General features: G+C 36.2%; 1 protein-coding gene across 1 annotated transcript; it reads left to right on the top strand.

Moving 5' to 3' along the window:
• Positions 1–367: 367 nt before the first annotated feature.
• Positions 368–18742, top strand: LOC107571889 (deoxynucleoside triphosphate triphosphohydrolase SAMHD1-like). Its single transcript, XM_016258277.1, has 16 exons — positions 368–404; positions 2798–2880; positions 3530–3690; positions 3771–3886; positions 4579–4635; positions 5141–5154; positions 8704–8847; positions 8925–9025; positions 9149–9257; positions 13785–13876; positions 13999–14084; positions 14498–14637; positions 17328–17396; positions 17497–17601; positions 17760–17904; positions 18729–18742. The coding sequence occupies exons 1-16, from the start codon at positions 368–370 to the stop codon at positions 18740–18742; spliced, it is 1473 nt and encodes a 490-aa protein (XP_016113763.1).
• Positions 18743–26053: the final 7311 nt, after the last annotated feature.

Here is a 26053-nt window from a genome sequence, read left to right on the forward strand (position 1 = left end):
ACTACTGTACTATATTTTGCTTATTTAAAATTGCATTTTGTTATTAGGATGCCATCCAATACACTTTATAAGGTCTGTGGAACTTTATCCTTTATCAACTAGCACACGTCCTCATTTCCATGCTCTTGGCCTTTAACTGAAGCATCTAAAAGATGATGAAAGTCACCGGTCTTTAGACACACCCTCATATGTTAATGACAAGAAGCTAACAGCGTAATCTAGTGGGTTGAGTCTCTGACTCTATAAAATCTCTACACAGTACAGATCATTACCATCATCCTCATTTCCAACGACACAATAAAGACAACAACAGATCACTGAGAGAAAAGTGAAAATGTCTGAAGACACAACAACTATTGAAGAAATTATGTTTGACATAAAAGGGGTTTACAAGAAAAACGAAGGTAATGTTTTCACTTTAAATGTACACTTCTTTTTTTACACAAATGCAATTTTATTGAACTAAAATTACAGTGAAAATAAACAAATAAAACATAAATAAATTGTAATTAAAAAAAAATCAGTATAACCCAATTTGAAGACTGCAATAACAGTTGTGAGTAAACTTTTTGTGGCATTTTTTCTCTTAGTTTATCATTGGGCAATACCCCTGGTCTGTGTACGTTTTGATAGTTTGTTTTTCAGTTTAAAATGAAATAAGCAGAAACGAGAAAACGGTAGTTTTTTCGTTTTTTCATTTGTTCAGAAAAACGAAAAAAAAAACGATTTTGGTTAGAATTTTTTTTTTTAAATTTATTTATTTTTGGGTTCACGGGTAGAGAAGGGATAAAGGACTTCAAAATTCGTTTTCCCCTTGTGGGCTGTCATGACACGCCCCTTTTCGACAATTGGTCAACCAAATCTGAGCCGTGAGGGGTCCGTAATAATCCGTGTATCATTCGATCATTCGTTTTTTGATTTAATATTGAAAATAGAAAAATGAGAAAACGGCTCCTTTTTCGTTTTTTTGTTTTTTTTTCCGATAAACGAGAATTCAGCTTAAATTGTCGTTTTTCATTCATGGGTGGAAAAATGAATAAACAGCTTGAATATTCGATTTCTACACGTGGGCGGGAATTAAACGCCCCTTTCTGCTGATTGGTCAGCCATTTTTCCACCAATGAACGAAAAACGAAAATTTAAGATGAATTCTCGTTTCTCGTTTTTTGGAGAAAAATGAAAAAACGAAATAGGAGCCGTTTTCTAATTTTTCTACTTTCAATATTAAATAAAAAAACGAATGATCGAATGATACACGGATTCGTGTACGTTTTGATCATTTAATCTCCTATTTGGAATGCAATAACGAGAAATGGAAAAACGGCTCGTTTATTACTTTTCCCGTTTAGTTTAACAAACGGAAAATTCGATTTTGGCTCCATTTTTCATTTTTTGTTTCATTGATAAATACAGTGCAAATAGTTCCGTCTCTTTGGATAGAAGTGAAAATAAAAATCAATAATAGACTGAACAGTTCCATGATGATAATATGTCTGTAACATTTACCACTCTCGTCTTTTATTTAAGTCAAAAGGCACTAGGTAGGTGTGTGTGACATGAATAAATAATTGTGAAAATTAATAAAGTTAAATTCATGAAATAAATTAGAAATAAAGTTTAAATTTATGAATGTAAGCATGTGTAGCCAACTCAGTTCAAAAGAAAAGAATGAGATAGAAAAGAGAGAAGCTAGAATTAGTGAACTAATATGTCCGTAACATTTACCACTCTCGTCTTTTATTTAAGTCAAAAGGCACTAGGTAGGTGTGTGTGACATGAATGGACATTGCTACTGATCCTGAAGACATTGCTTGAAACATCAACCAATTTATATGTAATAAAACTAATACAATTCTAAGTCATGAAAAATAGAGATTTTATTTGACCTTAACCCTGTTATTTTTTTTGTCAGTATTAAGGTGCGTTCACTAATTCTACCTTCTCTCTTTTCTATCTCATTCTTTTCTTTTGAACTGAGTTGGCTACACATGCTTACATTCATAAATGTAAACTTTATTTCTAATTTATTTCATGAATTTAACTTTAATAATTTTCACAATTATTTATTCATGTCACACACACCTACCTCTCGAGACAAAATCTCATTTTCCGTTTGTTAAACTAAACGGAAAAACTAATAAACGAGCCGTTTTTCCATTTCTCGTTATTGCATTCCAAACAGGAGATTAAATGATCAAAACGTACACGGACCCCTACATATTACGCAAAGCTTCTTTATTTAGTTTATTCATTTATTTAAAAGCGTTTCCATTATGTTTCTGTAGGCTACGCATATGCGCATTATGACCATGTATACAGAGATGAAAATATCGGGTAGCGGTAACTTTTGTTCTTAAAGCTAAAGACAAATACGCGAGAACACATTCAGCGTCTCCTCGCACATCCAGTGGCTTGGTGTCAGTAAAGGTCACACAAGCACCATAGGTTACCGACTACTGCAGTTTAATTATCTAGTTCAAGAGAATGTAAGCTGTAATGTTTGTAGCATTAGAAAAATTAGTCGTGCTAAAACATTTTAATAATTATGCCAAAATTTAGATGAACTTAAGAAAAAGTAAGTGCATACAATTAGTTTAATGAAGTGAACATATGGGAACCTTTCTCATTCTAAAATGTATTTTGTATTAAAAACGATCACTTGTGAACCCTCGCTAGTACTGCGTGGCTTGCTGTACTGTAGAATATAACATAGACTGTGAATTTATTGATTTTTTTCTTTAAGCTGAAACAAAATATTTCTAACGAAAGTATTTCTAAAAAAAAAATCTCTCCGCAGAGAAAAGACAGACAAAAATCACTGAGGATTTGGAAAACGTCAGAGAGAAATACTGCCTAGACTTTTCAAAGGACATCAGGAAGGCAAGTGAAGCATCAAAATGGAAAGAAGAAAGTTTCATGTATATAGTAAATTTAGCCTATTGCAAACATAAATCATCCCATTTCATTAAAATGATGAATAGCCTACATGTTTAACTGCCAGCTTTGATTACGTGGTTGGATCAGAGATTGACTTGGGCTATCACACATCACACATGAACGTAACTGATAGCCTACTATGGGATCAGAATCCCGCCTAAAGTATTGCAGTCACGGATAAACCAGTATCTTTCACTTTTAACACTAGCGTACAATAAGACCTAATAAAATATACAATGCAAACAACAATCATCATTTTTGTTGTACAGCAATTAATATTTTTATTTTTTATTTTTGAACTGATACCATTTATTGTCAAAGTTTATCGCTGATTTCATTTCCAAATACAAATTCTCAGTTAAAGAATTGTAGTCTTTAAAATTTAAACCATCTTGTTTCAAGATAGATATTTTAAACAGCAATTAAAATCAGGCTATAATTAAACTAAGAACTTCACACAAGCCACATAATAAATGTCACATTTAAATGTGTTGTTATTTTTGCGAAGTAACTTCAGATTGTATCCTTTTGCTTTCTGCTTCGGACGGTTTTCTCTAGGTCAGTTTCTATAAACCGTTTTTCTGTCCTGCAGACCTTCAATGACCCCATTCATGGTCAGATTGAGCTGCACCCGCTGCTGGTGAAGATCATCGACACTCCTCAGTTTCAGAGACTCCGGTACATTAAACAACTGGGAACAAAATATCTGGTGTATCCGGGCGCCACTCACACTCGCTTTGAACACTCTCTTGGGTAACTTTTTCCTCTTTTTCGAGGCTGGACCTTTGCTTAATTTTTCCTTGAAATAAACTGATTATTTTTGTGTGTGTTAGTGTGGCACATTTAGCAGGATGTCTTCTCAAGACTCTACATGAGAATCAGCCAGAACTCAACATCACCAAACAGGATTTCCTGTGTGTTCAGATCGCTGCCCTGTGCCATGACATGGGTGAGGAACAAATTCATGTGCATATTTACAAAGAAAATATTTAATAATGTAAAAAAAAACTTATATTGGAAAAAAAGCACACAGGTGTGTATTTCATTGCTATTTCTTTATATGTTGTTTCAAATATATATTTGATAGGTTGGCTGGGAGGGGCACAGAGTGCATATGGGCTCAGAGGTTGACAGGGACCTAGAACGATGTTCTCTGGGGAGCCCGATCACCTACATTATTTAGTTTTTCAAACACACCAAAATAAGCAAAATTTGTACATTTTGTTTTTCTCATAGTCTACAAATGAACAATGCGGAAACAATTGCACAGTGTCAACTTTTTTCTTTCTCACGGTCACTTCCTATATGCCACTGACTGTATACAATCTCTACAACATAATTTTCAACCGACAGAGATTGTGGATTGTGTGCTTGGCTTTTTGAATGTGTGTTGAGGTCTCTTTGAAGGTTTTTATGTTTTTTTTTTCTACTAATATATATATAATTAATTTCTGTTTTGCATTTTTTTGTCAGTCTAAATCTCAGAATAATGTCCTGGCTGTCTCTGAAGCTAAATTTGGAAGAATGAGTTTCCTAATTGAACTTATACAAAAGTAACTTATCAATGAAAAAGTAAATTATTAAAAGTAAATTCTAAAAGTTATTTATATATAATAAAAGCATGTTACCTTGTCCTTTCAGGTCATGGTCCCTTCTCTCATTTGTTTGATGCCATGTTCATCCCTGAAGTCCGGCCTGGTAAGTGTCTGAGTTTTCTTACTTCAGTAATTTCAGCTTTGCATACCGTATAAGCAAGCACTAATTCATATTTAGCTGTTAAATGTTTAAATAAATTAATTTAATGCTGAACCACAAGCAAGGCAAATATATAGAGTAATGTATCTAACTGAAAGAAAGATGGAGCTTAAATTACATTTATTGTACATATAAAACATACAGTCGCATCATTAGAGATTCAATACCGCCTCACATTTTTTTTGTAACCTGAATGCCAGTGAAACACATCATATCCATTATTTACAAATTACAATTATTTAATCAGGATTTAACAATAAGTTAATAACATTGCTCAAAAATTGTTGTGGTCCTTATTAAAACAATGTAATAGTTTGTGTGTGTGTGTGTGTGATGGAGACCAACAAATGTATACTGACTCTTATTAAACCTTATAAAATCTTATTAGACAATTGCACTTTATTAAACCTGCCTTATGTAATGCCTAAAATCTAATTTTATTTTTCAGGTAAGCCTTGGACGGTAAGCATCATAACTCTCCTATACAGATATAAATACATGATAATACACATGTATTTCAAAGTCAGTGTGCTACAAAGCATGTAGAAGGAAGGCCTATGGAAGGGCAAAAGGGACAAAAACACGTGAATTTTAACACGTCAACAACACATGTTGATTGCGCGTGAAAAATCAGCGCATTAAATGCGCCTATTCAACACATATATAACGTGTTAAACACGTGTGAAATACATGTTAAAAATCAGTTTGAACGGGTCAGTGTCATTGGCTGCTGAAGACGTGGGTCAAACCATTTCTGTGAGCTTAGGGGGGTGTACCATTCATAGACTAGGCTACCACCTTTTAACATGCTATAGATCAGTTTATTCAGCCTATTTATTTTGTCCTTTTTTGTATAGCCTATAGAAATAATATATTTAAATTGCAGTTTTATGAAAAAGTAGATACAAATAATATGGCCTCTTTTTCTACACTCATGCCTTTTTGTAAATAAACACATTAGTGGACATTCTAACATTAACAGTGATCAAAATTAAGTTAATCAATATCTCTTTGGAAAAGAGATATTTGGAAAACAATGTGCGCTTTTATTGTGCTAATATTTTTATTGTGAGTTTTATTGTGCTAAAATAATTTTAGGTGCGTTCGACTTCATGCGGCGCAGCGCAACACGATCAGTGGCTGACTTGAAGCAGTGCATGCCGGTTAGAAATTTAGTCCGACTTGAACCGGCGCCGACGCCACGTCATAGTCACGTGTGGCATCAAAGTACCGCGATATCGTTTCGAGAGCAGCCGGCCAACTCAGCTGGCGCAGTTTCTTAAAGGTCCCATGACATGCTGCTTTTTAGATGCTTTTATATAGGCCTAAGTGGTCCCTAGTACTGTATCTGAAGTCTCTTTCCCGAAATTCAGCCTTGGTGCAGAATTTCAGCCACTACGAGCCAGTCCTACAATGAGCTTTCCTTAGGATGTGCCATTTCTGTGTCTGTAGCTTTAATGCTAATGAGGAGGAGAGAGGCGGGGCAACTGCCGTGCTTCGCTCGTTTGCAAGCCATGATGTCTCGAGGAAAAAAAAATATTGAGCTTGCCTCACACGGTAGTAGCTCATTTTCTCATGGGGGGGGCCAAATTCTCTGGGCGGGCAAAGCAGAGAAAGGGGAGGTAACCTTTCCCCGTATGACGACATAAAGGGAAGATTCCAGATTGGGCCATCTGAGCTTTCATTTTCTCAAAGGCAAAGCAGGATACCCAGGGCTCGGTTTACACCTATCGCCATTTCTAGCCACTGGGGGACCATAGGCAGGCTAGGAGAACTCATATTAATGTTAAAAAACCTCATAAAGTTGAAAACGTTTCTGAAACGTCTGTGTATTTGACAAATATTGCATTTAATTCACTTCATCAGTGATAGAGATTGGAAACACTGCGCGAGCGTCACTAACGGGAGCAGAAAGTGTCCGGCTTGACGGCTCCGTTTTCAACTCCGCCCCCGACTGTAAGCGGCTGCTCTCGTTGACTGCCGTCTGTAGCGGTGCTTCAAGTCGAACGCACCTCTTGTCATTATTATCTGATTGGTTTGAGTAGATGGTGGGTGGAGTCCACATATTTGTGGATTGGTATGCATCTCAATGCTAGAAATGTTTCAAAATCCACTAATGCACAGCGAGCGATCCACAAATGGGTGCAGCGATCTACAAATGCACAGGATGCTATTCACAAATGAATGCCAGGCAAAGTTGTGTTTGTGACATAAAAAATATATTTGTGAATATGTTTTTTTTATTTGCAAATCTCATTTTATTTATTTGTGAATTTATTTCATGTTTGTGAGACTCTAAGATTTACTTGTGGATCTCATTCTATTTATTCGTCAATATGTTTAGTTTGTGTTAATCTCTTTACATTTATTTGTGGATCATAATCTATTTATTTGGAACAAAGCAACAATTCTACCCCCATACTACATGAACACACTATCAAGCACAATAAGGCGCAAACGAGAAGTTTATTTGGTAGTGGTGAAATGTCTGTGAAGAAGCTCTCTGTGGCACGCGCAAAGAAAGCCACTTCAGACAGCAGCGCTTCAAACGGTTGTGGCTAGAAGGGATACAGCTAAGGCCGGAAGTTAACAATAAATTATATTTTTGTTACAATAATGCAAATACAGCAATTATTGTTGTTAAGCGGGACACAAATTATGCTATATTGATGTGCACGTGCCCAGTAGCCACAGCGGTATCCCTTCTAGCCTTAACACGCTTCAACAGACAAAAACACACACACTTATGTCAAAATTCCCATTTTTGGTCTTAAATGAGTTAAAAAGTCCCAAATGACTGTAAAGAGTTGGAAGAAAATCGGATGTGCGTCAGGTTTTGCTACTTTTAAAGTGAAACCTGCTGCAGCCTGTCATTGATATAGGGCTGGGCGATTTTTCCGATTTAATCGATTAATTTGATTTTAATGTTTTGTCACGATTTTATTATTTTATAAATAGAGGAATCACGATTTTGAATAGAAATATTACCAAAGGTTACAATTAGACACTTTGATAATATGCCAATGATAAGAGTAAAGAGAAAATAATTATCCATCTGTATATCGGCACACGTGATTAACCGCTCACATGTGACACTCTGTGAAGGACCGCAAGTAGAATAGCTAGTAATTTCATACAGAATGCACTTTTGTGTAGACACAGATGTGATGCGGGCAGCTGAATAGGAAAAAAATGCAAGAAGATGGGAGTTGAACTTCTTATCTTAAGCGCCACATTTTTAGAAAGCCGTTTCATGCATGAGACGCTGCAAGAGACACGAGCACAACAGTCAAACGCGTCAATATTTACACAGAAAAAACTATGGAAAAGCAGCAATCAATAAAAAAAACCTGTAAAGAACTACTACTTTATGTCTGATATTTCATGTTCGTATGATGGTGAAAGCTGCTGTTCATTGTTTTTAACAGAACATTTATAGTTAATAATAGTCTGCTGGTGTTATACCTTCAATCATTTTGAATTTTAATTACCTTGACTTTTGAGAATTATTTAAAAACATTAACCTTGCATAATTTCTGAACATATAATATGCATAATAAATAATTATATTTATAATAAGTTTGTACACAATGTAGTTTTAGTCCATGCATCTTTTCTGCAAATAAATTTAACAAGTGATTTGTTTAACATATAGTTCATGTGTGGTGCACTTGGAATATCATTTTCTTTAATTTAATAAAGAAAAAGTTACATTTTCAAGTTAACTAGTTAAAAATATACTAGGTATCAATGATACTGGTCTTAATTAATAATAGGCTAATTAGTAAAAATATGCCATTACATATATTTAAACTATACCTTGTTTATGATGTCTCTATATTAATTTGGAGATTCAATCTGAAATTATGACAATATAAATACATTATTAATATGCGATTAATTACAGAAAAAAAACGTGTGATTAATTAATATTTTAATCAATAGACATCACTAGTAGTTAATGTGTACACTTTAATTGTACTGCTGAGTATTTATGTTGTTCTTCTGAAGCATGAGCAGGCATCTGTTGACATGTTTCGCTGCATGAGAAAGAAGAATGGACTGTACAAAGAGATGGAACGCTACGGACTGAATCTACCTGAAGACATCACATTTATTGAGGAATTAATTCTGAAAGGACAAAAGGATGGCCAGGTAAAATATGTTTAAGCTGCTGTTTCAGCATTTATCAGAATACAGCTTTTAAGTTCAAAATATTTTCCATCTTGCAGTGGTCAATGAAGGGCAGGACTGAGGACAAATCCTTCCTGTATGAGATTGTGGCAAATAAAGTGAACGGCATTGATGTGGACAAATGGGACTATTTGGCTCGGTTAGTTGTATTTTAAAGTGATGTTTAATAAATGTGAATTAAGAATAAAAGTGGCCCATTGTAAGTGTATTAATGTTTTATCAGCTATTGCGTTCTGTAATTCATCTGCTATTTTACATGTAGAGATTGTTATTATCTCGGCATTCCATGTGGTTTTGACTCTCAGCGTCTTCTGAAATCTGCTCGAGTGTGTAACGTGAACGAGCGGAAACACATCTGCTTCAGAGACAAGGTACCTCACAGTTCAGTTTTTCATTTATACCCTCACTATGTGTATGATTTTGTGTTTTTGTTCTTCACCAAGACACTACCAACTTTTCACTTAAAACCAGCCACTTTTATGGAATTTTGCTACTCTTTGCAACAAGACATAATGTGAGAATTAAAAGTCGCCATTTTCTGCCCTGATTGTTTCCCTCTGATTTGAATGCTCTGTTTATAAGGGGTGTCTGCTGTCAGACTTCAATTGAAATACCCACTGCTATGATTGGCTAACATATTTGTATATGAAATAAGTCTTAAAGTCATGGCCAAAAGTTTTGGCAGTGACATAAATGTTGTGTTTTGCAAAGTTTGCTGCTTAAGCTGTTGTGGTGTTCATTCACATTGTTTCTAGATTATTGTGTAGAGTGATCAGATGCATTTTAAATAATTGCTACAAGCTTCATTGGCCAAAAAATTTACTAATTTCACAAAAAACTAATTTCACTGTTTTTTGATCCTGACACAAAATGACTAGCTAACATTAATTGACTAATCATATCAGCAGCACATGTGAAAGTCTGAATGAGTACTAGTCAGGTGAAATCACTATCATACTAATTAGATTGTAAGAGCAGACTGATTGCTATAAAAGGAGGGAAGAAGTGCTTCCAATCATTGTGTTCTTGTTAGCAATGGTTACCGCCAAAGAAACACGCACAGCCATCATCGCTTTGCATCAAAATGCCCTTACATGCAAGGAAATTGCTACAAAGAATATTGCACCTGAAAGAACCATTTACCGGATCATCAAGAACTTGAAGGAGAGAGGTTCGACTGCAGTGAAGAAGTCTTCAGGACGTCCCAGAGTGTCCAGCAAGCACCAGGACCATCTCCTCCTGAGGAGTCAGCTATGGAATCGTGTCACCAGCAGTGCAGAGCTTGCTCAGGAATGGCAGCAGGCTGCTGTGAGCATCTGCATGCACAGTGAGGCCAAGACTTTTGGACAATGGCCTGATGTCTAGAAGGGCAGCAAAGAAGCCACTTCTCTCCAAGAAAAACGTCAAGGACAGACTGAAATTCTGCAGGAAGTACAAGGATTGGACAGCAGAAGACTGATGCAAAGTTATTTTCTCTGATGAAGCTCCCTACTGACTGTTTGGGACATCTGGAAAATCGATTGTTCGAAGAAGAAAAGGTGAACGCTACCATGAGTCCTGTGTCGTGCCAACAGTGAAGCATCCTGAGACCATCCGTGTGTGGGGCTGCTTTTCAACCGAGGGAGTGGGCTCTCTCATAATTATGCCCCAAAACACTGCCATGAATAAAGAATGGTGTCAAAATGTCCTGCAAGAGCGACTTCTTCCAGTGATCCATGAGCAATTTGGTGATGATCAGTGCATTTTCCAGCATGATGGAGCACCATGTCACAAAGCAAGAGTGATAAAGAAGTGGCTCGAAGATCATTACATTTGAAATTGTGGATCCGTGGCCAGGCAACTCCCTGGATCTCAATCCCACAGAGAACCTGTGGTCAGTCCTCAAAGAGCGAGTGGACAAGCAGAAGCCCAGAAATTGTGATCAACTCTGAGAACTAATAAGGCAAGAATTGATCTCCATCAGTCAGGATTTGGCCCAGAAGCTAATGTCCAGCATGCCAGAGCAAACTGCAGAGGTTATGAAGAACAAGGGTCAACATTGTAAATATGGACTCTTATTTTTTGCCTATAAAAGCCTAGAAAACGTAAATCAGTCAGGATTTGGCCCAGAAGCTAATGTCCAGCATGCCAGAGCAAACTGCAGAGGTTATGAAGAACAAGGGTCAACAATGTAAATATTGACTCATTATATATATATTTTTGCCAATAGAGCCTTTAAAACTTATGATATATGCTTATCATTGTTTTTCAGTATACCATAGAAATGTGGAAAAATAATCTACAAATACTGAAGCAGCAAACTTTGCAAAACACAAAATTTGTCACTGCCAAAACTTTTGGCCATGACTGTACATGTGGAGCTCTCTTAAGTACTTTTACTACGTCTTAACTATTACATTGTCGAGATTAACTTATTACGAAAAGTGTTGATTATAGCACTATATTTAGATCTACTCATGTCGCATCAAAGGTTGCAGCACTGCACTGTAGCTGAACGCAGTCATGTCTGCTGAGCACACGATGATCACAGTGATCTCCTTTCTGCAACTACGAGTGTGATATTGCATTTATACAACAGTTCAATGGCATGAGTGTGTAACTACATAAGAAAAACAGCAACGGAGTGTCTTTAAAAAACCCTTTTGTGCAGAACTACTTCCTTCCGCCACAGATTTAACTCTCAGTTTGACAGTTTAACAGCTGAGCTCAAGATCCGTTACCAATGCGAGAACGTCACTTTAGAACTAGTAACGAAGGAAAGGTGAATTGCTTCACTGAAAGTTTATTGTATTACTGTATTAAAAAACTCACTGTATTATGTAGAGTATTATGAGAGAGAGATTAACTGAGCGAGTGTGATTACCTGCATCCATGGCTGTAGCCAGGGTTTGAAAATGAGTGAGGTCCCAGGGTGGGGTTAAGAATTGTTCTATTATAATAACCCCTACAAATACAACTAATTATATACACTGTAAACACGTATAAAGGAAAAGACATGTAGACGTTTGTGAAAGATGTTTTCTCTGTTTTGGAGGGATACCATATTCATTGCATCAAAATTTGTTAGTGTTTTAGGTTAGGGGTGGATAATTGTATCAGTTGTTTTTTAACCATGCAACAATACATATCGCTGCTATAGATTTCATTAATAATCATTGATGATAACTTTGTCTAGTGCTCTTTATTCATGTTTTTAGCATGACTTTGTGAAAATGTAACTACTATAGGCTACTGAATTAAATAGCATAGACTTCTTCATGGTTAGTGTTTGAGAAGGCTATTCCATTTCATTCTGTAACCTACTTGTTCTACAGATCCTTGTACTGGTGTTAAATGCTACTGTTAAATGCTAAATCTTTGGAAATAAGATAAAGGCATCACTGACTCTAATCTGCAACTTTCCACTTGATCAACTTTCTAAAGTGTCAAATTAAGTGGAAAAAGACAAGTCTAAAAAACGCTTATAATAGTTGGATCTGGCAACACGGTGGCTGCACCCTCGCCTTCGCTCACGATCTCTCAAGACTCATTCACTCTGCAAGCGTCTCACAGCGATCATTTTCATACTATGAACGCTAAACATTCTTGCAAACTGTCTAAACTTGCAGACACTCCTATGAGGAGTTTTAAATGGCAAACTAGTCATTCAGAGAACAAATTTATTTTTTGAACGTGAAAAATTTACTGAGGTCCGAACCTCGGTGACCTCATATCTGGCTACGGGCCTGACTACAGCTTTCATTCTTCAGCTCAATCTCATATAAAACATTAGTTTGAATGTCTGCTGAGGAAAGCGATATTGTCGTACTTTCTTTCATCTTTCCGATGACAGCGCTGCTCAGTGCATTTGTTTACTGTGTCTTACAAGCTGTTATTAAAAGTAAAAAATAACTTCATTTTCAGTCTCTTTCCATATAAAAGCCTTTACTGTTGACTCATAAAACAGTCTCTTGTCCCCATCTAAAGGCGGAACGATGTCACAAAAATCGCCATCACGAACACACACACACACAGACTGTTTCCCAATACTAAACACTACTATTATTTATATAAAATACTATTTATTGAACAATAATATTTAATAAACAACAACAACAGCCATCATACATATTGCTAGGCGATTCAATCAAGTACAAAGGCAGCATTCTGATATACATCAAGTTACATAAAATATAACATGATATAAACTATTTGCTCTGAAACAAATAATAGATTAATGAGACCAAAGACTGCCCGTTAGATTTACCCAAAACAAATTATATGTTTCACTAGAGACATCAGAAGATTTGGCCGAGGTGAGGCTGCTCTCGGCGGGTTCATGAGTGCTGAATGGACGCTGATGCCCTGGAGCTCACGTCTGCGAAAACGTTGAAGCACATTTTCAAATAGACATTATCTTTATTAACAAATCGCATATTTGAAATGTAAACAAGTACATTCTTGCCTAAAAGACTCTTAAAACTACATTCCTTGACACAAAAACAGTATTTTAAAATTATAGTGGATTTGGGCATCCACCGTGACACTCGCTGTGAGAAATACAGCAAGCGGAGTGAAAAGAACAGTGAAACGGTTGGAGGAGGTCCGTTATCGCTCTAATATCTCACTCTTATCAGCCAATCAGATTCGAGGACCAGCTAGAACTGTTATATAAATAGAATTATATATTTTTTTCAAATTCTCAATAACCTTTTATTAAAAACGTTATCTTTTATATAAGCGCTTTGAGTGCCTAGAAAAGCGCTATATAAATGTAATGAATTAATTAATTATTATTATAAAAAAATATTGTATTGAATACAAGTAAATTTGTTCTATTGTTGGCATTTTTACTACCTTTTACTTTATAATAATACACACAGCTTCTGTGTTCAAGTCTGTTAATCTGTCTCTCACAGGTGGCAGACAACATTTATGGGATGTTTCACACCAGATACACTCTTCATCGTCAGGCTCTTCAGCACAAGATCGGCTACATCATTGATGTCAAGTGGGTTTTGTTTGAAAGAGATCATATTTATGTCTATATATCTATTTTCTGGCTGCATCCTGATATTTCCCCAGATTTTGCCATTGTTCACAGGTGTATGCTTGTTTCTTTCTGTACATTAGGATCAAAGATGCTCTCGTACAAGCTGATGAGAAGATGATGATGTCAAAAGCCATAGATGACATGTCAAAGTACACAGAACTCACAGGTCAGTAATTGAGAGAGTTAAAAATTGTTAAAAGTAACAATAAAAGAAGACCTACCAATGTGGCTAATACACTGTTTTTCAGTCAGGACCAATTAAGTCAAATATATCATTTGTCAATTGATCATCAAAAGCAGTTATCCACCATGTAATAGAAAAACACAACTTTGATAAGGGTCTGAATTTTATTGATTAACATCATGGTCCAGCTGAGGTGTCAGCTGATTAACTTTGATTCACCTGCCTCAACTGATATGAGACTTGAATTGTTTTTTTGTTTTTTTCTAGACGTATCACGTTATATAACTATTATATTTACTGTATGTATGTCTGTCTGCATGTTCAAATCGTATGTTGTTTGTATGCTGTACTAATGTTCTGTTGACTATTTCCCTTTCCCCTTCTCTTTTTTACAGATCGCGTCTTTGATGAGATCCTGCACACGTCAGACTCACACCCCAATCTGGTTAAAGCCAAGGGTATTCTAGAAGAAATTGTCGAGAGAAAGCTGCCAAAGTTTGTGGGAGAGGCCCGACTGAAGGAAGATGAATTAAAGGTATCACCTTGTTTAAACATGTCAAAATATAACATATTTACTTTATATTGATAATGGATATCAAAAATAGATATTTATAATACATATCCTCATGTATTTGACTGGGTAACTGTTTTTCCATCAAAAACGTTTAGCAAACGCAGACAAAACATGAGGACAAACTAGAGGGAATTGGCCAACTGATTTATCTGAAATATTGCTGAGATTGTTAAGTTCTAGAGCCACTTACTGTATTATCAACACAAGGAAGACACAAGTGCAATAAAATAAATGTTATTAACAAAAGATAAACAAGAGTAATCAATAACTACTAAATTAACATCATAAAAGGGAAAGGAATAAAGTGCATAAGATGCATAAAATGTAAGTGATTCAGTTAGGTGTTACTATGGAGTTAGGTTATCTTCTGAAAAGATAAACTGAAACTAAAAAGGTGAAGAAACGTATCATGCATCAGACAAATAAACAAGATATTATTTCTTCTTAACTGGAATCAGCTTTAAAATCTAATGAAAATGAGAAAATCATATACCGATAATAAGCAATAATGCCATGGTCTCTGGAAGAGGTTTGGATAAGTGATATTTACGTTCTCTGTGGTTAAGTGAGCAGTCCGGTGGCACTGACTTCTTCCACTGGTTGTGCTGGTAACAATGCAGTGGGGAAAGGAGCAGAAATCCATTTCAACAGCCTTGAAAACGTAGCGTTGTTGGATGCTGATCTCCTGGAGCACCAAACGGTCCCAAAATCTGGAACACACAGATGAAAGTACCTTGAAGTGAAGGTTTGCTTGCTTTGTTGCAAATGTCTGTCCGACTCAGAACAAGGATTGTCTGTTGAAAGGGTACCTTTATCCCTTTTCAGTGAGCAGGAGATTGCAATTTGGCGCTTTTCCTTTCTAGTGCTGTGATTGGCTGCTGGCATCAGAGGGACACAGTCTTTAAAGTTTTACTGATGCATTATTCACTTTCCAAACCACAGACAGAACACTTTTGGCACTGTTACGAATGCATTATATACCAACATGATGGAAATAGATTGAACTGTCATACATGCATTCTTTCGTCCATTAATGGCTGAGTTTGTGTAAAATGTTGTGCTACATATAGCTGCCACTGAAAATACTTATTTCTCTGAATAAGTATGACGTGGATATGCTGTAGTTTACATCAGTTATAAGGTTTCAAGACATAGATTTGGATGGATCTGTGCGATCTCTCTTTGTTTCACCCACTGCTGCTGCATCCCGGAGGTCCTAATTAATTTTTGTCTCTAGGTGGGTGTAGGGCAGAAACTGCATTTTGACCGATGAGAAGTCCTGTCCTTCCCAGGCTTTGTACCAAAGGACTTCTTCGTGCCCTCTAAGAGGTGTCTGGCTGTTGCATCTTTATCTGATGTCGTTGGACAATTTGCTTATGTTAGTCGACCAAGATTCATTTAAAATGTAGCAAACCTTTATCCACTGTTGTGGTGAGAAAGGGGACCCACCATAACTGGGCCCGGGATTGTGCTATTCATCACACAGCATATATTTAATGTTTACTTAACCACCATGAGTAACAAAACATATGCAATGAAAGTAACAAATGCTGGTACCGGAAGATGACAATCTCAAAGGAAAGCCTCAATCTCTCTCCTCTGTTTGGAACACTCTTGTTTCTTATATACTGCTCCACTCACACCTTAACAAGCTGGAATGATGTAATGAGCATTTTATGCTGACCATAAGCACCCAACTACATCATGTGTTTGCTGTGCTCCTGTGTCAAATTAATATGTGGATGACTGTTTAAATCATTCTCGGGGACTTTAATAAAGCCAATCTCTCCCGTGAACTGCCAAAATACAGACAGCACATCACATGAGAGTGTGAGAGAGAGTCAGATCACACAGGATGTATGCTGTATGTTATTGAAGATAAAATCTATTGCATATTGTTTCTTCTCTGTGTCTGCTTTTTTATTTATTTATTTTCATTTAGTCTAGTATTTGCATGTATAAATGACTAGTTACCTTCTAAATCCTTTAGGAAGAACTGAAGGCAAGATTGAAAGAGCAGCCTGATAAAGCCTCCAAGATGAAAGTGTATCAGATATTGATTCTCACTCAATTCAAACATTTATGGTACGGAATCATCATGATTATGAATTTCTCAAGAAAAAAAAAGCCTCTTCAAATAAACTTGTTCACACAAAAAGATATTATTACCCTTACAGAAAACAACAACAACAAAAAACAAACAAACAAACATGAATTTCATATTTTCCACATGTGATCAAATGAGTTTCATACATTTGCACCATGATACTGTTCCAAAACCCCATGTTTCCCATGTGCAAAGTCAATGTTTTGAGCATGCTAATTTTATCATGTGGTTTTTCTATAAGGGTGGCATCTATTATCTGCTTTTGCATGTTTTTTACCTTTGCACTAATTTGTGTGGCAGAGATATTCTTACTCTAACTAAGCAACATGAAATACAGTGTGCATTTTGATGACTATTTGGTGACTAAATATCTAGACGAACGTTTAAAATATTGTTCTGTTTTATATCAATATGCACCTTTTTATGTGATGTTCACACACATTGTGAGTTTTTTTCAAAATCCTTACATTTATTTTATAGTTTATTTTATTATTTTTTTTTATTTAGTGTAATTTTTGACCGATTGATTCTTGTAAACCTTTAGGAAGAACTGAAGAAAAACTGGGAGACAGTGATTGACAGGTCTCTGACAGCTGAGGACTTTGAGATTTGTGTAAGTTTCAATAGTAAAAATAAGACAATCAGCTCATTTTTCACCTCTTCATTTTCATAGTTAATTTTTTCTGTCCCATCTGACATTTCTTCTCATTCAGGTTCTTGACATGGGTTTTGGTGAAGTGGGCAAAGAGCCCATCGATAATGTTCATTTCTACAGCAAGAATGACCCAAACAAAGCCTTCAAGATGGAGAAGTACCAGGTAAGAAATCTAACTTAAGCTCAAATATTTACAGAACTATCAATGATTATGTGATTGAATCCTGATCTCTTAATTGGAATGACTATGAATCTATATTCATAGTCCTGGTAGGAGAAAAGCTGGTTAACAGGTTGTGTTTGGTTTCTCTTGTTTTACAGGTGTCCAGTCTCAAGCCAAAAAGGTTTCATGAATATCTCGTGAGGGTGTACTACAATAAAACTGATGGCAGTTATCAGGAGGTCCAGCAGAAAGCAGAGGAGAGCTTCCATGAGTGGTGCAAGAAAAATAAGTTCATTGATTCAGGTAACTCTGCATTTCTACACAGCAAAATCCCCAGTGTTAATTTAACACTCTGAGTGTGAACTCATATAAACACTAAAGCAGTGTTAAAAGTAACACTGAAGCAGAGTTAAAGTTAATGAGATAATTAGGTGATTAATTGAGTGATGATTGACCATTATTGAAGACACCTGATGTTAACAAACAGAATCACTAATGGAGAAAATCACAATTTGTATGTCACCATTATAGTGGTCAGTGTTTGCTTTAGTTGGGCTCTTGACCCTTGACTTTTTAATTTTTAAATTTTGGTTAGCTGCTGTAACTGAGTTATAACAGACAGTCAAGCTAAGAGCAAAAGTCATTGGGTGGTGATGGTTAATCATTGTTTGATGTAAATCACTGAACTCATTTAGAATCTATTCTATGAGTTATATTACTTCGGTTGGTCACAACAGCTTTGTGATTCCACAGTGAAAGATTGTGTTTTCTATACATTTTGTAAGGATTTCTTGCAAACTGTTCTGCTTTAAATAAAAATAAAAATAAATCTTAGTTTTAGGCAGACACATACATGAAGAACTAGCGTATGAATCTCAACAATGGAGACAAACAGCATATTCAGATCAACTCTGAACATCACAAAACAAGCTACTAAACAGTCACATAAAAACAGCAAAACTAATAGAATATAGTAAGAATAAAAGTTACAAACAACTCAGCTCATAATTTATTCATGCCGCAATGCATGATGGGAGCCATGAATGAGTTTTTATTGGCTACAACATGCTTTTTTGATGGTCACCATTGTTGTGATTATCATACTGATTCTTGATGTCTGTGTAAAGACGTCTTCTCTTAATTTTTTAATCAAAATAACTTTTAAAAACATCTGTCTGAAAATGCTGCAAATGCCAGATTGTGTATTTTTCACCTTGTTGACTTAATCATTAATAAAAACCTAACACAAGTCACTACATGTTGATCAGCTTAAAACATAATCAACACCACGTGAGCCCCTTTTCTCTGATTTGTCAGGCTGTTATAACTCAGTTTCCGCAACTAAACAAAATCTAATGTTAACAATTTAAGGGTCAAGATCGCAACTAAAGCAAACACTGATCACTATAATGGTGACATAGAAATTGTAATTTTCTCCATTAGTGATTCTGTTTGTTAGCATCAGGTGTCTTCAATAATGGTCAATCATCACTCAATTATCTCAATAACTTTAACTCTGCTTCAGTGTTTATATGAGTCCACACTCAGAGTTTTAAATTAACACTGGGGATTTTGCTGTGTGGATTAATTGTAGAGGTTTGATAGAACTGGCTGGAATACCTGCTAAGAGAGCATTGCAATAGTCCAGCCTGGACAGAACAAGAGCTTGAACAAGGAGTTGTGTTGCATGTTCTGAAAGAAAGGGCCTGATCTTCTTGATGTTGTATAAAGCAAATCTGCAGGACCGGGCAGTTTTAGCAATGTGGTCTGAGATCAACCATCAATCACAACAACAAGGTTCCTGGCTGTCCTGGAAGGTGTTATGGTTGATGCACCTAGCTGAATAGAGAAATGCACTAACATTAACTAGAATTTGTATAATTTAAAACTTTTTACTTTTTAAAGTACATATAACTTACATATGACTGTAGTAAACTTGTAGTGGAATTTATAATCAATTATTTGTTGATTTGTCAGTGTTGAATTTATATTACAACTGTGGCAAGTTGTAGTTATTTTTCTACATTTTTATGAAATCCCAAAACAACCATTAACTCATTATAAAAATTAGATTTATTAAAATAAATGCACTGAAACACAATCAAATATTTCCTACACCAAGATCTAAAATGATCTACTTTTTTATAGGAGACGAAGAGGGGACTGTTGGAAAGCTGTCACAAAACAATCAACCTTCCTCAGGCAAGGTAAAAATGCAAATGTCACTATTAAATGCAAGAAATAAAAAGATCACTACATAGTGTAAACGATTATTGTAATGAACACTAGGCTCTGGTGGAAAGTAAGAAATCACAAGATGTCTGGTCAGAGACGTATCAGGACTTAATGGGTGGTATTGTGCAAACACGTTTGTGCAGTTGTGGTTCTGAATGAAATCGAAATAACAATATTTAAATTATTACAGATTCAAGACAACATTGTTCATATAGTTGCACTCACAGAAGAACACAAATATTGTAAGACGAGCATTGTAATCCTATCAGTCATGTTATCATGCATTGCACCACCTAACTTTAACAAATATTGTCAATAATATTTACTAAATACTGTGGTGGCTTCAACTGCTTCTGTGAGATCTAAGACTTGAGGTTTTGATACCAGAAGATAGACTTTATTATCAGAGATAACGAAGCCAAGAGACTCTGCAGGCAATCTGTTAAGTCTGTGTCTGCACCTTCTTTATATAGGTTTCCATAAACAATACATATCATTCAGGCCATTATGGCTAGTCTATATCTCCTCATGTCAGCATAATAATAATACAAAGAGGTCTCAGTTTATCACGTCAGCACAAGATCATCACGTTTTCTCTTAGCAGCTCCTCATATTTGAGCACACATAGTTAAATACATGACTATAATAATAGAATAACTCATATGTATACAGTTATATTCACATCGATTATACTTGATAAATACACATCTTGATCAATAAAAATCTTCTACAATACTACTTTTAGTGATAAGACACATGCACTGTCTCAATGTTTAAAAGAAGAACGAGTGAAATAACCCATATAAAATGGTTTCATGTTTTCTGATGCATAATCACAATTAAAACGATTGAACACTGATAATTCAATCATGATAAAGCTTTCTCTTTACCCTAAATTATCCTATATACATACTCAATAATACCAAGGCACTAAGATGATATGCTCACAAATCAATATTGAACCATATTTTACATATTTACGACTACTAAACAGATGATGCAGGAATGCATGCAGTATGTCATAATCTATAGTGTCGAACGCAGCACTAAGATCAAGTAAAACTAGCAATGAGACACAGCCTTGGTCTGACGCAAGAAGCAAGTCATTTGTAGATTCCATGCAATATAAATAAATCTAGCGTATGATTAAAACGATGAGTGGGCCCGGTGACGTTTTGCTTGACTCCAAAAAAGTTTATTACACTGATTAGGTCAGTAAACGCAAGTCCTAAAGCATCATTTGTATTATCAACGTGAATGTTAAAATCTCCAACAATTAGCGCTTTATCAACAGTAACCAATAGGTCTGAGAGGAAATCTGCTAATTATTTGAGGAAATCTGTATACGGCCCTGGTGGTCTATACACAGTAGCCAGAGCAAGAGATACGATAGATTTATTTAGCATATCTGACAGTGTAACATTAAGCAGAAGCACGAGGTCAGTTGCAGTTCATAGTTCTTTCAGAACTGCCAGATTGTGACCACCCTAGTGCAGATCCTTCAGTGCTTTAGAGATGACAAGGGCCTGGACAAGAAGTTGTGCAGCATGCTCCGTTAGAAAGGGCCTGATCTTTCTGATGTTGTGCAATGCAAACCTGCAAGATCGAGCGGTCTTTGCAATGTGGTCTTTGAAGGTCAGCTGGTTATCAAAAGTTACACCAAGATTTCTGACCGAAGTTGATGGGGTAATTGTAGAAGAACCTAGCTGGATGGAAAAATCATACTGTAGAGTTGGAGTGGCAGGGAAGACAAGAAGCTCAGTCTTTGCGATATCTGGCAGTAAATGGTGCCGTCCATGACCTGGTGAGCTCATCATGCACCTCCGGGAAAAAGGGGTGCTGAGAACCAGCGCGACCCGCCCCGAGCTCACATCTAACCCCGAGGACTCGGGACACGGTGGAGGTCTCCACTCCAGCCCTACCCTCTCGGCGGCCCGGACAAGCATAGCCGTCCTCCGACGCAGCAATCGACATCCGAAGTATATGCCGAAGTATATGGCAGGTACACTCCTTTTAGAAGGTCCAGCACGTTCATTGGGCAAACTCCACTGGCTGCGAAGTGTTAGAGGAGTGAGGGTCCCTGAGAGGTTGGTTCATCGGAGGAGTAGTGCCTTAATGGCTTAAACCACTTTAATGTTTAATCTGACAAGCCTTAAAACACATGATAATGATAAACTTTCTTGAGGAAGCATCACTGGCCTAATTGTTCAGATAGTTTTAGGGGGGCTGAGATGACAGATAGGCTGGGCTGAATCCCACCTAAAGGGTCTAGAACCACCCCGTCACAATATACCATACAGCTATACAATTAGCAAAAAGAGAAAGCTGAAAACCATCAGAAGAGTGAAAACAAAAAGAATGATTAGATGAAGATAGATGACACACATAGCAACATGCAGTAAGGAACATTCGTATCCGGGAGATAAGATAGTAAATTTGAGTAAAATCACAGGCTTCACTTATCCCGTGCGAATGCGCCACACGAAATTAAGATGTGTGGTGGGGGGGGGGCGTTTAATGAGATTCATGACATGACACTGAAGAATGAACTGCACTAATATTTGCCATTTTCTATCCTATAGATTTTCAATGACCCCATCCATGGTCAAATTAAACTGCACCCGCTGCTGGTGAAGATCATTGATACTCCTCAGTTTCAGAGACTGAGACACATCAAACAGCTGGGAGGAGCATATCTGGTGTATCCTGGAGCCACTCACACTCGCTTTGAACACTCAATCGGGTAAGGCTTGTTTTTAGTTCAATTTGTATTATGCACACACACACACGTTTACTTAGCTATCTAAATGGGGACATTCTATAAGCATAATGGTTTGTATACTGTACAAACTGTATATTCTATCGCCCTACACCTAAACCTACCCCTTACAGGAACCTTTCTGCATTTTTACAATTTAAAAACAACAACTTTATTTTACTTTATTTAATTTTTATACCAGTTTTACAAATGAGGACGTCCCCAAAGGGAGGTTTTTGGAGATTTTGTCAGGTTTAGCTCACTTTTGGGTACAAATTTGTCCCCAAAATATGGTTAAGTAGGTACACACACACACACACACACACACACACACACACAGTGCTTCATATTCTTTACAATAAGGTTTTTATTTGTTAGCATTAACTACATTAGTTAACATGAACTAACAATGAACATTACTTCAGCATTTATCAGTCAATTGTGAACATTTCTATCATTAACAAAGGTTAATAAATTATTTATAAATATAATAGCTCATGATTAGTGCATTTGCACAAACAATATGTTACACAAACTCATCTGCTCTAAGAGTCAGACAGGCCATCTGTTACTTTTGGAGTTAGCTTTGCAAAAAGGCTTGGTGTAAAACCATGTAATTTAAGTAACACCAGTAATTTTGCTTCTAAAATTTAAAGTAGACATAATTTCTAAGATGGTTGTGAATGAATGCAGAAGGCCAATTTATTACATAAAGTCCAAATACATGAGACCGCCTAGTACCAACAAACATTGCCAGCATGCTAAGAACAATACTGGACCACTCAACAGTGAACAAAGACGAACTTAAATAGTCCATGGTGATGAACACATTTTTATTTGTTTGATTATTAATGAATGTCCATGGTAACTGAGAGTGGTGGGAAGCTGGAACAAAGGAAGCAGGAAAGTGATGGATACAAACTAAAAGTCCATGAAAATCCAGCTAAAGGACAGAACTGTGACAGCTATATTCATATTCTCTACTAATTTGAAACATAGAAGAAGAAAATAGTCTAAAATCCCTAAATGGCTTTGTCATTGCTAAAATTAACATGCGGAAACTGTCTTCCATTATGTGCAATATGCTACCACGTTAAAACATTTTCAGGAGATACAAGTTGAAATGTTGCAGGATGATGCACAGCAAATGGTGTCTTTGAATTACCCTAATAGATGTTTCTTAAAGGTGGAAAGATAAAACAGGTATTTTGTACTTCGGACTTTTCTCAGTAAATTATATCAGGGAAGCTCTTTCAGTTCTGTTACTTACAGTTTTTTATGATTGCTTAAGCACAATTTTAAAATCAAGGCTCATTTTGTCGAAACACTACACACAATTCACACATCCACAGACACACGTAGCAGAAAACCTCAGATCTTTTGCAAATCAAAACTTCACTAAAAAAAGAAAAGAAAAAAAAAGGGCACTGAATGACACAGACATGGTTCATACAATCTGATTCTGTTTGAACATCTTAAACACTTGTAACATTTCTACTTTTCTAATGATAGAGTCTGGGTTTGATTTTTTTTATTATAATTTTCTTTTCATTGATATTGTAAGCGTAAAGTACATGAATATGTTGCCCAATCACAACGCCACTGCATTGAATATTTATTTCTCTCCACATTGTAAAATCAGTCAATGCATCCATGCATTTCCAAAGGTCACACTTTGCACTGAAAATCAGAACATATTATAAAAATGATATATAATATAAACAAAAACATTTGTGGAGACAAAAAGAACACATGATGAGGAAAACACAGAGCTTAAGTATCATCCCTTCACCTAGCTGGATCTGGTCATAGCACATTGTCTAAGTCACAGGCTATGTCCTCTCTTGCAAGACAGCGAGGGAAGAATCTTCTTGAATGGCGTATATGCATACATAATTACAATTCACAATTTACACGAGTTGTAGAAAATACAAAATACATGATAGAGAATGCTTGCAATATAGTGAACTGTATATGAAAAAAAAAAGATTAGATTACAGGTTCAGTTAGGTGGAGTTGGGGTTGGAGGAGGGAGTTGATTTGTGAGCAGCGATGCGATAGAAGAGATGCTGGAGAATGGGAATTTAAATGGACCGCTGTGATAAGGGTCAAAACTGGATTCAGCTGATGCGAGCTTGACTGCCATGGCCTGCCAGAACTAATGTCCATCACCACAGAGTTCAATATAGAGAATCTGATTCTAAACTACCCAGTCAACACGTGAGATCATGCGCTGATCACAGTGACATCACACAATTCTCATAGTGTGATACTCACAGTGTGAGTAATATGTGAGCTCATTGTGAATTCAAAATGTTGAGCAGGTTGAGAGGAGGCAGTTCAAATATCGGTCACCGAGGAAGCTTTCTATATCCTGTTTCTCAACACTATCACAGTGCTCTCACATGCTGAGCTCATGAGTGCACGCTCAGCTAACAGCTTTTTGTTATAAGAACCTTCTCCAAACATACAGCTGACTTCCAGACACAGCCTTCGATGAAATCAACTGAAATACAAAAGACATTAAATCTTTGGTGATCTCAGCAGAGAATGATTTAACAACTCCACAAACAGCATCAGCAGCTTCACTCATTATTAACCAGACTGACTTTATTTCTGTCAGACATCTACAAAAGCGCTTATTGAGGCTTAACAGAGATTTAGATGATGATATTTTATTGTTTCATTTGAGATACCATTAAGGTGATTCGTGTTTGCTTTAGTTGGGCTCTTGACCCGTGACTTTTTAACATTACATTTGTTTGGGCTGCTGTAACGGTGTTTGTAATGCGCATTTTTATGGCAAAGAATACCAAATAGAGACCAACCAGTTGATATCGGTTTGGTATTAATGATAACAATACAGTCTTCAGTCAGATACAGTATGCGGTCTTTGTGAGGAGTTATTAATCTAAAGTTTCTAATTATAATATATCTTTGATTATGTACAGGAGTCCAACAGTGTTCTACTGTATGAAGGATTTTAACAGCATGATAAGTCATAACCATTTTGAACTCCAGAATCATTTAAAAACAAAGAGAAAGATCAAGAATCAGTGTATGAATCTCAACAATGGTGACAATCAAAAGCTTCATGCTGCAGTGCATGCTGGGTACCTAGTCTCTGTGCAGTGAGTGCACTTTGACCTCACATTAGTATGAGCACACATTGAGGGCGCTGTGAGGTTACACTTTTAGCTCGTCAAATGAAGCTCATTAATAGATCGTTAATCAGTAAGATTAGAATGTCTTTTTTTTATTATTGTTTTGTACAGGGCTTTAGCTTTATATGCTCGAATAGCAGCATAAACGACCATGAGGATATATTCAATCGTCGCATCATGCACCTGCAGCGCTTCTGTGAAAGGAGAAAAACAGAAATTAAGTTTCTAAAAGGGATAAAATCAATAGGATCACACAAAATATATAATAGGCTATAATATAATTAAAAGATTAACA

This window comes from Sinocyclocheilus grahami, unplaced genomic scaffold (assembly GCF_001515645.1).
Source record: "Sinocyclocheilus grahami isolate Dianchi unplaced genomic scaffold, SAMN03320097.WGS_v1.1 scaffold1666.1, whole genome shotgun sequence".
NCBI lineage: Eukaryota > Metazoa > Chordata > Actinopteri > Cypriniformes > Cyprinidae > Sinocyclocheilus > Sinocyclocheilus grahami.

Bases quoted from the DNA above. Each gene is read 5' to 3' on its own strand.
- LOC107571889 (XM_016258277.1), top strand. From the start codon at position 368: ATGTTTGACATAAAAGGGGTTTACAAGAAAAACGAAG. The intron at 3,691-3,770 runs GTAACTTTTTCC...TGTGTGTGTTAG, and splicing joins CGCTTTGAACACTCTCTTGG to TGTGGCACATTTAGCAGGAT. The intron at 8,848-8,924 runs GTAAAATATGTT...TCCATCTTGCAG, and splicing joins AAGGACAAAAGGATGGCCAG to TGGTCAATGAAGGGCAGGAC.